This window comes from Myxine glutinosa, chromosome 12 (assembly GCF_964187855.1).
Source record: "Myxine glutinosa chromosome 12, kmMyxGlut1.1, whole genome shotgun sequence".
NCBI lineage: Eukaryota > Metazoa > Chordata > Myxini > Myxiniformes > Myxinidae > Myxine > Myxine glutinosa.
This window is the reverse complement of record NC_136272.1, coordinates 50,687,095-50,703,450: the sequence shown is the minus strand read 5'-3', so window position 1 is coordinate 50,703,450 and position 16,356 is coordinate 50,687,095. Positions and strand designations below refer to the sequence as shown.

The 16,356-nt window shown below is 42.0% G+C and overlaps 1 protein-coding gene across 1 annotated transcript in view; it reads right to left on the bottom strand.

The window, feature by feature from the left end:
- The window catches only part of FOXP2 (forkhead box P2), a 398,689-nt gene that overhangs the window by 129,377 nt on the left and 252,956 nt on the right, over positions 1–16,356 (bottom strand). Inside the window, exon 10 of the mRNA XM_078766261.1 lies at positions 957–1,182. Within this exon, the coding sequence (XP_078622387.1) occupies positions 957–1,182 (226 nt within the window). The remainder of the gene's footprint in view (positions 1–956; positions 1,183–16,356) is intronic.

Below are 16,356 nucleotides of genomic sequence, written 5' to 3'. Positions count from 1 at the left end.
CCAAGTTTCTTGCAAAGCGCTCGCCAAGTGGCGTGAGCATTTAAGCAAGCACTCAATTTGAAATCGTTGTTAAGGAACGGCTGGCTTAGCAAGCACTATGCTAGCTACTTGGTAACTGAACACAGCCCGAGTTTACTCCCATTCAGTTTAGTATTAAACAGCAGTAGCGACTGTTTCAAAAGGTAATTGCACGTGTTTGTGGTTTATAATACTTTTACTTCTGGTCGGGGTGCCCCCAGGAAACGCCACAATAAGCTATTCTAACATGGATATACACCGTAACATGGATTTCGCCAAAGGGTGACAACCACCTTGTGGAGGGGGTGGGGGGCAAATTACGTTTCTACAATCTCCATCATGTGACCCTTGTCCTCCTCTCAAGCTTGATTGAGATTGGACAAGTAACGACTGAATGTATCGCAGTTAGATTGCATATTTTAGTATGACTGACTGACAGAGTGAGTGAGTGAGACAGACAGACAGACAGACAGACAGACAGACAGACAGACAGACAGACAGACACACACACACACACACACACACACACACACACACACACTTCATTTTGTCTCAAAATAGTACTTGGGACAAATACCTTCTGCAGAAGACATTAATGCAGATACATCAAGTATTACATATCTTTATATCGAACATCAAGGCATTTGCAGATGACAATGGCCCAAGGAATTGTTCATTTTCATTGCCAAATAAGCAGCAGTGATATTATTTAAATGATAAGTTCTTTCAACGCAATTAGTCGACTTTGATGGAAGACATTAAGCATAAATTCTCCAAAATTCTAAGTGTGATCATCGATCTTATGCTGCCTAGACTAGATTCATATTGCCATGGATTTCTGTAATGACTGCATGCAAAGTCCTCTCTCTGTCTCTCTCTCTGTCGCTCTCTCTCCATCTCTCACACGTGACACTTTGACAATTGACACTTTGACCCACCAGACCGAATCTCACCCAACGACAGGGGGAGGTTGTACTTGTCAGAGGGACGTCTGCGTGGAGTGACTAGTGCTCCATGCATGCTGGTGGACGTTATGACGGTCGGCGTCTGAGAAAATGGCGTGAGGACAGGGCTGACGGCCGGAATGCCAGCGGGGTGCTGTGTCACGTTGCACGGCGAGTCCCCCGAACCTTTAGCCAGGGTGGCACTTGAGACAAGGTTGAGCTGGAAGACAGTGAGGGTGTGGGAATATAATATTGATAAAAATTCAAGAATGTCAGGCAGAACAGTATTTGTCGGATCACAGATCAATAAAATAAAAGGTCCCTTAAAATATCTTAAAAGGAACGTCAACAAAGGAGGAGGCCATTAGGTCGATGAAGTCTCCACTGTGATTGGCAACCTACTCAGGTCGAAACTCCAATAGAAACCAAAAGAGACTAGAAGGACATTTCTATGGGTTTCTAATGGAAATCACGTTCCCTATTCGTTTTTAGAGGAACCCAACCAGATTCGGTTGAAACAAATAGAAACCCTTAGATGCAACTGTCCTGAAACCCACAGAAACCAAAAGGAACCTTTAAGTTCAACAAATCCTATATGAACCATCAGAGTTAACTTGTCTGAAAACCCATTGACCAACCAAAAAAACTTTAATTATATTTTGTCTCAGATATCTCAGATGGTAGACCACTGGTACAGTACACCAGAAGACGTTGGTTCAATTCCCGGTCTGGGCTTCTAATTTTCCCACATATCTCAATTGCTTTATCCTGTTCATTTATATATTGGTATTCCATTGGTCTCCTACTGGTCCCATTTACCTACTGGTTGTTTATTGGTATTTTCTACTGGTCCAGTATTTCACCTTCCTTATTGAAACCAGTACTTCCGACTGGTTCAATTTCCGATGGGATTTTTATGGGATTTGTCCTATTGCTTTTCTGTGGGATTTTCGACCTTGGTATGGATGTTTGTCCATGATTTATCCTATTTAAGTACTGATCATCAAGCAAGGAAGCAAGGACGAATCAAACCAGTGACCTCCCAGACTGGGAGCGGACGTTCTCACCATTACACCGGGATAAGAGATAGATTGCAAATCCTCATTCTTTATCCATCTACAAACACTGAATTAGTACTAGAATATGCTGGATATTGCAGAGCATAATGAATATTAGGGACAAAGGCCTTTTACAGATGGGCCTTGCCTCCAAGAGTTCGGCCTCACTCTGCCACAATGGAACACAGGTTCATCACGTCGCGGAACTCAAATAAATCACAACGTTGCCAGGAATGGTGTGAATAGTCACCGAGAACCAATTCAGTTGCACCTGCCAACAAGGGTGAAAGCCATTATCTGGCCTGGAAATAATTCCTTGTCTTGCTATTTTTAATTGCACAAGACAATGATGCATGCTGAGGTTACACGTGTCTCTTCGATCTATATCGTTGCTGTTCTTGCTGCGGTGATACCTGCAAGGTGTTGTATTCGTAGCACACGTGTTCACCATGAGTTTTAATGGTTGACTTAAATCATCTCTGATGAATGAAGACCCACCCAACTGCTCAGTGATACCACTTAAATATCGATTAAATTCACTTTGTGCGGAAATCTGAGATTCCGGCAGAATTTTGCTCGTTTGCTGAAATTAGGATAATGGGTGAGAGCTGTGATCCAGCTTGGCATAATTATTGCACCACATTCGAAAATACATTAGCATGCACGAAGGTGTGAAATAAGAAGAGAAGAGCAAAGAAACAGTCGACTGAAGTGAAATTATGATGTTGTTGTTTAGCACAAACTTAGGCCTAAGATATATTATTCCCACAAATACTAAGGTAATGGACTAATAGCGTTGTGGATATAAGTCTATATACAGACTTGGCATTTAATATGGAATATTTTTTTTGTGGGGGTGAACTTACTTTTCAAGATGACTTAGAACCAAAAGTTCATTGGAATTATGTTGAAATTATTCCAGATTTTGTTAATGTGACCTTTAAAAGAAACAAAAACCACATTTGACATTTCGAAGCAAATAAATTGATCCTTGAAAGTGATGTAAACTGATATTGAACTCAATTCATGGACAGTACTGTGTCAAACCTATGTACGTTTTCCAGAAGTATTTCATTATTTTGCACATTAGCCAATTTTTTTAAAAAGAAAAACAAAAGTTAAATTACGACTGGGATTACGGACAGTAAAATTACAGTTCAGTACGTCGTGCAACCCCCACGAGCATTCAGAAGAGCACGTACACGTTGAGGAATGCTGTTCATGAGATTTGCCAAGGTTTGGACAGGAATCTCTGGCCATGCAGTGACAATAGCCTACTGCAATTCACGCACAGAGGTCGGATGCTGGTCCAAGTTGTCGATTTGACGCGTTAATTCTGCCCACAAGTTCTCTATCGGATTCATATCCGGGGACATGGCAGGCCACTCCATATGCTCTACACCACGGTCAGCAGGAAAGTATTGGATCATGCGAGCACGATGAGGCCATGCATTGTCATCTTGGAAGACAAAGTTTTCTCGAAAGGCTGCACGAGCAAATGGAAGCAATGTTTCTTCCAGAATGACCCTGTACTTGAACTGGTTCAGGTTTTCATTCAGAACAACCAGGTCAGTTTTGCCCCCTGCATGAAAAGCAGCCCAAACGGTCACCCCACCACCTCCAGCTTGGACTCTTGGCACTATACAATCTTCGTTGTAGGCTTCATGCACTTGTCTGCGCACTCGGACATGGCCATCTTGACGATAGACCAGAAATCAAGACTCGTCACTGAAGATCACGTGATTCCAGTGTCCTGGCTGCCATTGACGGTGCTCTCTGGCCCACTGCAATCGGCGCTGGCGGTGTTGTCTTGTCACTGCGTGGCTTTCTCAGGGGACGCCTGGCACGATAGCCTGCTTGAACCAGTCGTTGGTTGACTAGCCTTCTGGATACAGGCACATTTGTCAGTTGCTGCCACTCAGCCCTAAGCTGATTAGCTGACTTTGTACGGCCATTGCAGACTAACCGGTGCAGCTGGCGATCATCCTTCCTTGTGGTTCTGCGGGGACGTCCTGGCCTCGATATTGGAGTAGGGCCACCCCTTTGAGCATTTCATTTCGGGATCTTTGACACCTGACCTTGAGTGATGCCATACTGCCGAGCAATAGCATGCTGTTTCATGCCGGAATTTCGTAAAGCCACCACTCCATGACAAACAGCATTGTCGAGTTGACGGACCATCTCCAGAGGAAGCGGCAATAACTTTTGTAGACGTGCAGCAGTTGTTTTCCACTAATACACAACGCAACAACCCTTATATACCCGATTGTGAAGCCAATCGTCAAATGTACCTGTCCGTACATTTTGTCATGCCACCTGTGATATAATCCTGTTATTGACTTCTTGCTGCGACAGACAATCAGTGACATGGTTCTTTTAACAAAGAAATCACCGAAGCGTAAAAGAAATTCACCAGATTGATATACTGAGTTCAGAAAGGAAACCCAAGTCAAGAAAAAAAAAATATTCCATATTAAATGCCAAGTCTGTATATATACAGTCATGGCCAAAAGTATTTGCACCCTTGCACCTTTTTCAAATAACTCATAATTTTCTCTAAAAATCATTTCTCTAAAATACGACAGAACCTTTGTTTTTGATTCAGAACGTAATATTTCCTTTTAAATCAGAAAATAAAAATAAATGGCATTGACAAAATTATAGACACTATAGACTTAATATTTGGTAGCACAGACTTTGGACAAAATAACTGCAGTCAAGTGCTTCCTATAGCCATCAATGAGCTTCCTACACCTCACTACTGACAGGTTGATCCACTCTTCTTGTGCAAACTGCTCCAGTTCTCCCAGATTTGAAGGGTGCCTTCTCCCAACTACAGTTTTCAGATCTCCCCACAGGTGTTCAATGGGATTTAGATCTGGACTCATTGCTGGCCATGGCAGAACAGTCCAGCGTTTTGTCTTGAACCATTCCTGGGTGCTTTTTGAAGTGTGTTTGGGGTCATTGTCCTGCTGCAAGACCCATGGCCTTCGACGGAGACCCATCTTTCTGACACTGGGTTGAACATTGTGCTCCAAAATGCCTTTGTAATCTCCTGAAGGATTTTGGCTTGTTCAGGTGTGTTTTGGCAAACTCCAGTCGGGCTTTCTCAACAGTGGGGTCCCCCTGGGTCTCCTACCATAGAACCCCCTTTCATTCAGTTGCCGACGGATGATGCGAGTTGAAACTGTCGTACCTTGTCTGAAGGTCACCTTGAATCTGTTTGGCAGTTGATCGAGATGCTTTCTCCACCATTCGAACAATCCTTCGATACAATCTTCCATCAAGTTTTCTGTTGCGGCCTCGTCCAGGGAGTTTGGCTGCAATGCCATGGGCCTTAAACGTCCTGATAACATTGAGTACGGTGGACACAGGATCATCAAGTTCTCTGGAGATGGACGTGTAGCCTTGAGATTGTCCATGCTTGGCTACAATCTTGTGTCTGATTTCCTCTGACAATTCTCTGGTTTTCTTTCTTTTCTTCATGTTCATTCCAGTGACACAAAACAGCAGAATGACTCCTTTTCTCTATTCAAACTGGTTGAATGAGTGATTTTTATATTGCAGGCACCTGCAACTCACCACAGGTGAGTTCATTTCCAAAGGAGAAGAGAATCACCTGCTTGAAATCTAATTATTTCTACCAACTTCAAAAAGGTGCCAATAATATTGTCCGGCAAATTTTAGGATTTCTGTGTGGAATGAGCTGATATTTAGCAACTTTTTCACCTTTTTTTGTTTTTTTTTCCACTGCAAATCAAAGAAATACATTTGTGGATATCAAAAGATTTTTAAATTTTAACAATTTTCTGGAAGAAATCGTGCATTATTTGAAAAAAGTGCAAGGGTGTCAATATTTTTGGCCATGACTATATGTATATATATATATATATATATATATATATATATATATATATATATATATACACACAGTATATAAATTTAAAAAATGACAGGTGTTTTCATTATTAATTAGTTATCTCATAATTAATATTGGAGTAAATGTTGTGTCACTCCAATTAGCAATGACCAGGGTCAGGTATGTAAGAAACTGCTTGCTGCTCTAGCTCCTGTGTTTCTCTTTTCCCATATTTTCTCTGTAATTAACACTCTTACTAGTTATCCATTGCTATTTTCTCACTTCCCACATGGCTGTGAAACCAATGGGGGCGGGTTCGCATGTGACGTCTGACGCACAGCAGAAATGTGGCAGAACCACGTGTGCGACCTCCAGCACAATGAGCCAACATGGCGGGTCGACGTGTGACGTATCTTACCTTACATACCCACGTGTGCAATGTCCAGTGAGGAGCGGTCCACACATCAAATGACTTCAGGACCAAGGCCTGTTGGTTTTCTATGGGAAACCTCTGAAACCTCCGTTACCGGCTCTGAAAAAGCAGCGTGGATGTGTTGCACCAGAAGTTGGACCCCCGCATTCAGGGGTATAAACCACATTTGAGGGCATGACCCATTGCAGCAATTGTGATCTGGCTTTCGGTCCCGGAGCAGTGCAGTCTCAATTCACTCCTTGCAGACATTGAGCACCAGAAGTACTGGGCCAGTCACAGAACCACTCCAAACTGTAATACGAATCACGGGGCTAAAGGTCTGCAAGCTGTTTGATGAACAAGACTGTCTCCCACAGGCAGGTCAAGGGGAGCCCTCTGAATGTACCTCTTCCATCCTGCCTTATTACCCTGTGCTCGCAAAGCGAAAAGCAGGGTTAAGCATTCGGTTGCATTCGTGTGCCGTGTCTGCATTTTTAAAATTCATTTTCTCGGCAACCGTTGGTCCGATTGACATGAAATTTTACCGCAGGAGCGCCTCTGCCTGTAGATTTTTTGCTGATAATTTTGACGTCATAGGTCACGTGGTACGGACGCCATCTTGGAAAAAACTTAACACCTCTATATCTCCCAAACTGCTCAATCGAAAAAATTGAAACATGGCTCATTGTCAAGTACACCCCATGGGGAATAAGATATGTTAATGATGATGTCATAGGTTCCTCCATTATGACATCATAATTCGACAAGTACAACACTTGATATGATCAGTATGAAAAAAAAATTCCTCTGCAACTGTTAGTCCGATGAACACGAAATTTTCAGAATATGAGCGGCTCCTCCAGTATAATTTTTTAATGATAATTATGACATCATATGTCACGTGGTACAGGCGCCATCTTGGAAATATCGAAAAAAGTTGCACCTCTACATCTCAGAAACCGCTCCATGGAAAAAATTGAAACATGGTTCATTGTGAAGTACTCCCCTTGGGGAATAAGATATATTACTGATGATGTAATTGGTGCTGTAATTATGACATCATAATTCGCCAGGGACAACGCCTAGACTGATCAGTTTGAAGTTTATTGAGCGTAATCTATGCAACAATTAAATTAGAGAATATAAATTTATGATGTAACTGCTCATGTGGTCTGGCGGCCATATTGGATCAAAGAATAAAAACGTTCAAAAAAAGAAGAGTTGCCTCGCACCAAGATGACTGCGCAGGGTAAGTATTCGATGAATACCAACTAGTTTGAATAAGATTTTCTTTTTCATAAAGGTGTGTATGCATTGAACACAGTTTTAGTTTCCTTATGCTTCAGAGCAGAAAAATGCAAAATGTGCAAGACAAAAAAGCAATATCACAGCAGTGTATGTATACATAGTACAAAGGTGAAGCACAACTAAGTACAATGAAGTACAATGTATATATGATGATCAACCACTCACCTCATGAGCTGTCTAGCCTGGTTTTGAATCTCGACCCAGGTAATAATAACTGTCATCCTGGTGTTTGACAAGCAGGGGGAGGCATGAATGTGTGTATCATCTCAGATGGGGGCTTCCCCGGTGAGTAGGTACTCCCGTCTCACACTGAGATCGGCTTCACGCTGGAGAAACCAAGGCTTTTAGAATCATTGGTATCTCCTGTGATGAAGCTGATTCTGAGGGTCTTTCACTCTCTCACTGCAGACAGGTTGGTGGTCTTTCTGTCTTCTCTCGACTCCACTCCGGCCTAGCTCCCCCTGCTCTGTCCCCCAAAAATTCCTGTAAGACGCACAAGATCTGCCAGCAACCCTCTTCTCGTGAAACTGGCAACATCAAGACTCTCTGCTCACCTTCAGTCTTTCATTCCTCTTTTTCCCTGCCTCTGGAACAAACTCCCAGAATCTCATCAATAACTGTTTACCACCCCCATCCAAAACCTTGATCTTTTCCACCGCCGTTATTACACCCCAAATCCACCTTTTTCAAATTCAATTTTCTTTCCTAAAAGTCCTTGCAGTGTACATCTTTATCCCATGTACCCTGCCCTGCCCCAGTCCTCTCCCTTCCACAGATCTCCTGATGTGCCTGCTCCCTACTGATTTTGTGCTTCCCTCTCTCTCCCCCTCTTGTCTCCTGCTTCCTTTATTATATGTTACTAGCCGAATGCACCCGGCGTTGCCCGGGTTCTTTTTGAATGAATTTACTACTATAATTTAGCTTTTACTTGCGGCCATAGAAGATTGACTACTGTAATTCAGCTCAGCTTTTAATTACGAAATGGGCCCAGCCCGGCCGAGGCGGCCTCGAACAGCCTCGCCACCGAGCCTATAACTTTCCCGAGGCCCGTCCCGACATTTTTGGTTTCTTTTTGAATGAATTTACTACTATAATTCAGCTTTTACTCGCGGCCGCAGAAGATTTACGACAATAATCCAGCTCGGCTTTTAATTTCTAAATGGGTCCAGCCTGGCCGAAGCGGCCTCGACCGGCTTAGCCACCTAGCCTATAACCTTCCCCGGGTCCGTCCCGACATTTTTTGTTTCAGATGTTTCCTCCTATCTTTCACCGTTCAGGAGATTAGCGTGTCAGACAAACAAACAAACAAACAAAAACTTTCTTTTATATATATACTAGTCGAAAGCACCCGGTGTTGCCCGGGTTCTTTTTCAATGAATTTACTACTATAATTCAGCTTTTACTCGAAGCCATAGAAGATTGAATAGTATAATTCAGCTCAACTTTTAATTGCAAAATGGGCCCAGCCCGGCCCAAGCGGCCTCGCCACCTAGCCTATAACCTTCCCGGGGCCCGTCCCGACATTTTTAGTTCTTTTTGAATAAATTTGCTACTATAATTCAGCTTTTACTCGTGGCCGTAGAGGATTGACTACCATAATTCAGCGCAGCTTTTAATTGTGAAATTGGCCCAGCTCAGCCGATGCGGCCTAGGCCGGCCTCGCCACCTAGCCTGTAACCTTCCCGGGGCCCGTCTCGACATTTTTGGTTCTTTTTGAATGCATTTACTACTATAATTCAGCTTTTACTCGCGGCCGTAGAAGATTGACTACTATAATTCAGCTTTTACTCGCGGCCGTAGAAGATTGACTACTATAATTCAGCTCACCTTTTAATTGCGAAATGGGGCCAGCCCAGCCGAGGCGGGCCTCGACCGGCCTCGCCACCGAGCCTAAAACCTTCCCAGGGCCCGTACCGACATCTTTTGTATATGGAGGTTTCTTCCTATCTTTCACCGTTCAAGAGATTAGCTTGCGCAGACAAACAAACAAACAAAAACTTTCTCTTATATATATATATAGATACATAATATAAAAAAATAAAAATAATATAAGATAAGATATAAGAAGAAGATATGTGTTAGCTCTTATACGAGCCTCGACAATGTGTACCAAAAAAAAAAATGGACTTCCCATCTGCCAGCACTAGTTGGTGGACATTACGAATATGACGGTATTCCACACAAAGAGTAGGCAAGCTATCACCGGCACCCTGAACACATTCCTGTCCTGACTACCTGCTGGGAAAACAATGGTAAACCACCTAGCTTGCAATGTTGTAAACAATGGTAAACCACCTTACCACCTAGTAAACCACCCTTGCCAAGAAACTGCTTTACCAATGGGGTACAATGTACGTACATACATATGTGAACCTTTGAAGTAACAGACACATGCACATTGCTCAATCTGAATTTATCACAACTACTTGTGCGTGCAACTAGCCACAGGAATTCTTCACATTACGTAATAATAGACAAATAAACTTTGCTCAAGTGAACGTATATGAAGGAAATATCAAATGAACGTTTCCTTGAAACTTAAATCTGCAGATTAGAGACGGACGGTACCGTGATTTCATTGCGAAAATGGCGAAACATTAGTAAAGCAGAATCGTGTTAAACTTATTGTTCCATCACTTTATTTATGCACATGCATCGAATGAATGATGGATGCCAATTTTTAAAACATTGCTCTTCCTCCCATTTTTTAAGGCAGCGAGGCACTGCCATCTCGTGTTAAATCCGGTGCCGATGCAAGTTCTTTTCTATTCTCACGAACCTTTCCCACTCTGTTAAACCCTCACATTGTATTCCTCCTTTTCTAATCCGCTTATCATTATGCTGTAAAGATCTGCATGTTTCCATCATTGTTGTTCTGGCATTATTGTTTTTGTATCTTCTGTGATCTTTGTTGAGCTGTTCCTTTCTGCTGTGGTTTGTTTTGGTATGTTGACCTCTTGCCCTCTGTTGTATTGCTTAGCCACCCAATGTGCCAAATATACAGGGGAAAATGTCGCTTCATAAGCTAATTGTGTTTCATGGTGATGCATGCTGCTGCTTCGAACAAGGCAATGAAGAAATATCATTGAACACGATTAAATCACACAAACATGCGCGCGCGTGCGCGTGCACACACACACGCACACACACACACACACACGCACGCACACACACACACACACACACACACACACACACACACACACACACACACACACACACACACACACACACACACGGAGGTGGCTATAGGCCTCCGTTCAACCTTCTGAAACCCACATATGGAGGTAAAAACCAACAACACACACTTTCGGGTAGGAAGGGCATCCGGCCATAAAAACATTGCCTCAAACAGGGAACCATGATTGTCATGGGGCCCGCAAGGCTAAACCCTGCTCTAGTGGGGAAAATGGCCTTAAAACGATCATTCATTCACACACTTTCGGGTAAGTGAAATATGAATTGAAATACGAGTTTCTCTTAAAAACTTTAAAACATAAGCCTTCTAAATATGCAACTCTGTTATCCTTGACCACTTCTATTTATTATTATTATTATTTTTTTGTATACAAGATCGAGGCTCGTGAAAGAGCTAACATTAATGACACAAAAAGTCAAACCGACACATAAAACACAAAATAAGTGGAGCGGTAGACAAGATGGGAGAGAGAGGGAAGGACACAAACACAACATTTGAGAGCTGGGACATCGAGAGAACTGTGGAATGGAGAGGGCTTGGGGGGAGGTGGGAGAAGTATAAAACATATGGACACTGCAAGGACTTCCAGGAAAGAAGGTGGAATTTCAAAAAAGTGGATCTGGGGTGAATTAACGGGGGTAGAAAAGATCAAGGTTTTGGATGGGGGAAGATAAGAGATGGTGGTGAACAGCTGTTTTAAAGACCTGGAGGGAGGAGTGGGATTGAAGAGAGTGAGGGAGTTTGTTCCAAAAGCGGGAGTAAAGAGGAATGAAAGAGTGAAGGTGAGCAGAGAGCCTAGATTTTGGCAGTTTCACCAGAAGAGGGTTGCAGGCAGATCTTGTGAGTTCTGCAGGAATATTTGGGGGACAGAGCACAGACAAAGCTGGGGGTGCAAGGCCGGAGAGGAGTCGGTAGAAGACAGAAAGACCACCAACCTGCCTGTGGTGAGTGAGTGAAAGGCCCTTGGAGTTAGCTTCATCGCGGGAGATTCCAATGATTCTGAAAGCTTTGGTTTTAACAGCGTGAAGACGAGCTAGGTGTGAGGCAGGAGCACCGGCCCAGAGGGGAGAGCAGTATTCCATTGAGCTGCGGATGAAAGCCTTGTATGTGGTGAGGAGCTCAGGTGTGCCAAGGAAGGACTTCACACGACGGAGGATGCACAGTCGGCGACTGGCTTTGGAGGCCTGTTTGGAAATGTGGTTTTCCCAAGAAAGATCATGGCAGATAGTGAGACCCAAAAGCTTGAGCGACAGAACTTCTTGGAAAGGATTATTGAGAAAGTAGATGTGAGGGTTTTCCAGTCGGTCTTTTCGGAGAGACATAGTAAGAGTGTGAGATTTGTCAGGATTGAAAGACATGTTCCACTTGTTTGACCAGTCTGTGATTTTGTCCAGGTCTGCAGAGAGTGAGGAGGCTGCAGACTGCCGATCTGAGGGTTGAGGAATAGAGCGGCAGAGAGTGGAGTCATCAGCAAAGATAAGTTGCCACTTCTATGTTTATAAGTTGCCATTTTTTTGCCAAGGCTCATGGAGGAGCTTGTACATAAATCACATGCAGGTCAAATGTATAATAGTAAACACTGTTGTAAATTTATGTGAATTCTAACATCAGTAGATAATGGACAAATACACAAATGAAGTGTGATTTCCATGTAAATTCTCATGAGCAGTTCACATGCATATCTGCATGCACCAATGCCCCCTCTACCCTCCGCAACAACTCCAATAACTGAACTCATGGTCTTTGAGATATCAGAAATGTACCAACCATATTTTATGTAATCAGATCTATCATTTTTGAAATGCTTTTTCCAAATTTGAAGCTCATAAAGAGCGATTGCTTGAAAACGATGGAGGCCACAAATGATATATATATATATATATATATATATATATATATATATATATATATATATATATATATATATATATATATATATATATATGTATATATATATATATATATATATATATATATGTATATATATATGTATATATATATATATATATATATATATATATATATATATATATGTATATATATATGTATATATATATATATATATATATATATATATATATATATATGTATATATATGTATATATATATATATATATATATATATATATATATATGTATATATATATATATATATATATATATATAAATATAAATAAAAATCTATCAACGACTGAAGAAGCGGGCACAGGAAAAGACCATTGGCAACATGCGAGCGAGTAACTGCGTAGTGGAGAGACCTTTGTGCACGGCTAGTGACACCGAATCCGAAGTTGTCAAGCAGGCAAGTGGGACACAATGATCTATATTGTATAATGATTTTACAAGTCACCATTTAAGCAGACAGACACGAGAACTGAATGTCACTGTCAGCGTTTTATTTTTTTACCCTCGCTCGAAAAACTCACCTATCACAACCGCCCACCATGGAAGCTTACTCACAACGAAAAAAAAAAAGAAGAAAAAAAATATCAAGTGATGCGTAACAGGATGGGCAGAATATAAAAGTCTCATTTTGAAAGGTGTGCACTTTATTTTTAAGTGTCGTACAGACATGTAACACTAATAAGCTGGTATGTAAGTAATCTTCTCTCCGCTAATTACACCACAGATCTGTGGAAGCTCGAGCTTTAATTACGAAGATGATATTTTTGAGGCATTTTAATGATCAGTGTGCTGCATGCAGGCCTTACACTTCCAGCGCGGGCTTTTTTAGCAAATTCCGTGCAATCAAGACGACATTTTTGGGATACGAGACGGCAAATAAGAAAGGCAATTTTCAGGGCATTCCTTCGTTAAGAAGAACAAGGAAACACTCTTAACATTTTGTTCTCATGCTGTGTGTCCACATCAAAATGACTCGAGCATTCGAGAAAGGAAATGCACCAAAACACAGTCTCCTCCATATTCGAAATGCAAGATGCAGTTGAACATTCGCAGACATCCCGGACAATAATAACTAGTGTCACCCCGGAAGATGAACCAATGTCTGCAGGAAAGTTTCACACAGTTCTGTTTTTCAAAGTATGTGTCACACGTAGCCTTTTGAATATGCCATGATAACCACTCAACTGGGCATATAAAAAGTTTACGAACCACTAATTTAACAATATGATAGTATAATGGGGTTGCAAGAATCTGCATTGAACAGTAGAACCAGTATGCCACAGACAATCTCACAAAATGTTTTGCTTTTGTCCATGACAATGTTGCTTGCCGAAACCTTCGCTTAATGGACGGTATTGTATCAACTAGCAGTCTTTCCTTTATGCCAAGAAATGGTCTAAAATGTAGTGAGTTGAACTCTCCTCCCTGTCATTTATTTGGCCAATGTCTGATAACATGGTGTAGAAAGAGCACACTTACCTTTGAAATGTCTAGTTTGGGTATGATTCACAGTCCTAATACAGTCACGTGAAAAAGTAAGTACACCCCATGTAAAGTTTTGACTTTTTCAACATATTTCAACATACAGCTATTTGATCTTCATTTCAACAATATTGATAGATGAAGGTGATATAATATAACAAATATCATGAAACATTTACATTTTGTAGTCCATTGTATAATTTAAATAAACATAAATGCAAATTTTACAGGTGGAAAAAGTAAGTACACCCTTGGCTCTAATAGGTGGTATTGCCCCCTTTGGCAGAAACAACCTCAAGTAGGCGTTTCTTATAACTGTCTACCAGTCTCTGACATCGACTGGGAGAATTTTTTGCCCACTCCTCCATGCAAAATTCTTTCAGCTGTGCGATGTTCGAGGGGTATCTTGCATGCACAGCTCGTTTCAAATCCCCACACAACATCTCGATGGGATTTAGATCCGGGCTTTGACTTGGTCATTCCAGAACCCTCCATTTCTTTCTTTCCAGCCATTCCTTGGTGGATTTACTGGTGTGTTTAGGGTCATTGTCATGTTGCAAGGTCCACCTTCGGTTGAGCTTCAACTTTCCGACAGATGGCCTCAAATTATCCTCAAGCACCCTCTGGTACAATGAAGAATTTATCGTGGATTCTATGATGTTGAGCTGCCCAGGCCCTGATGCAGCAAAGCTGCCCCAAGCCATAATATTTCCACCACCATGATTTACAGTTGGTATCAGGTTCTTGTGGTCAAATGCTGTCTTTGGTTTTCGCAAAACATGTCTTCTGGTACTGTGGCCAAATAGCTCTACCTTTGACTCATCTGTCCAGAGCACATTGTTCCAGAAGTGCTGGTCTTTGCCTAGGTGTTCATTGGCAAACTTTAGTCTTGCCCTGATGTTCTTTCTGGACAGCAAAGGTTTCCTCCTGGCACACCTCCCATGTAGATCAAATTTGTGTACCCTCTTTCTAATGGTAGACTCGTGCACTTTGACATCAACAGTGGCAAGAGCTACCTGTAGGTACCATGATGACATTCTGGGGTTCTTAGAGACTTCTTTCAGCATCTTGCGGTTTGCACTCAGGCTGAACTTGCTGGGGCGGCCTGGCCTGAACAAGTTGGCAGTTGTTTGGAATCTTCTCCACTTGTAGATGATCTTCTGGACAGTCGAATGATTGATTTCAAATTGTTTGGAGATCTTTTTAAATCCCTTCCCAGACTCGTGGGCATCTACAACCTTCTTTCTGAAGGCCTCAGAGAGCTATTTTGATGTAGGCATGGTGACGCCGCACACTTCAACAACAAAGAGCAAACCAAACTAAATGTCTGAGGTTTAAATAAGACAGGTTCCTCCAAGATCTTCTCTGACGATGTTCTAATCATTTGCACCTGAGCTGGTGCACCTGATTCTAATTTTAGGTATTTGAAGTAGTGATAAATGTAGGGGTGTACTTACTTTTTCCATGTGCGAAATTTGCATCTATGTTTATTTAAATTACTAGGGCATGCCCGTACTATATCTATATCTAAAATTATATCCCCCCCCTCTATTTACATGAAATGGTTTGGTCCAAAGCGAACGGCTTGCGAGTACGGTGACAATCCCCCCCCTCTATTTACATGAAATGGTTTGGTCCAAAGCGAACGGCTTGCGAGTACGGTGACAATCCCCCCCCTCTATTTACATGAAATGGTTTGGTCCAAAGCGAACGGCTTGCGAGTACGGTGACAATCCCCCCCCTCTATTTACATGAAATGGTTTGGTCCAAAGCGAACGGCTTGCGGAGTTTGGTAAAGAAATCGCCATAGCATGCACAAACGCGCAGGAAAGCGAAAGAATCGCAAATTAGTTTTAATTAGTTTTAAAACATCGTTTAACGCCAACATAGCGGCAACATAGTTTGCCAACGTGAAATAAATGAATACGCTCTCAAATGTGCCGTCCGAGGCAGAGTCTGTTCGCCACGTTCGGCACACGTGATAGCTCGCTGCTCTCTGATTGGTTGAATCGTTTTTTGGACATAGCTCGGTAACTACTTCTCCGATTAATATGAAACCTTGAAAAGGCACATCCTCGGGTCCCCAGCAATATACCTGGCAAGTTTAAAGTATATCGGACCCGTGGTTGTCGAGAAACAGCGGTCACAGACATACATACATACATACATAC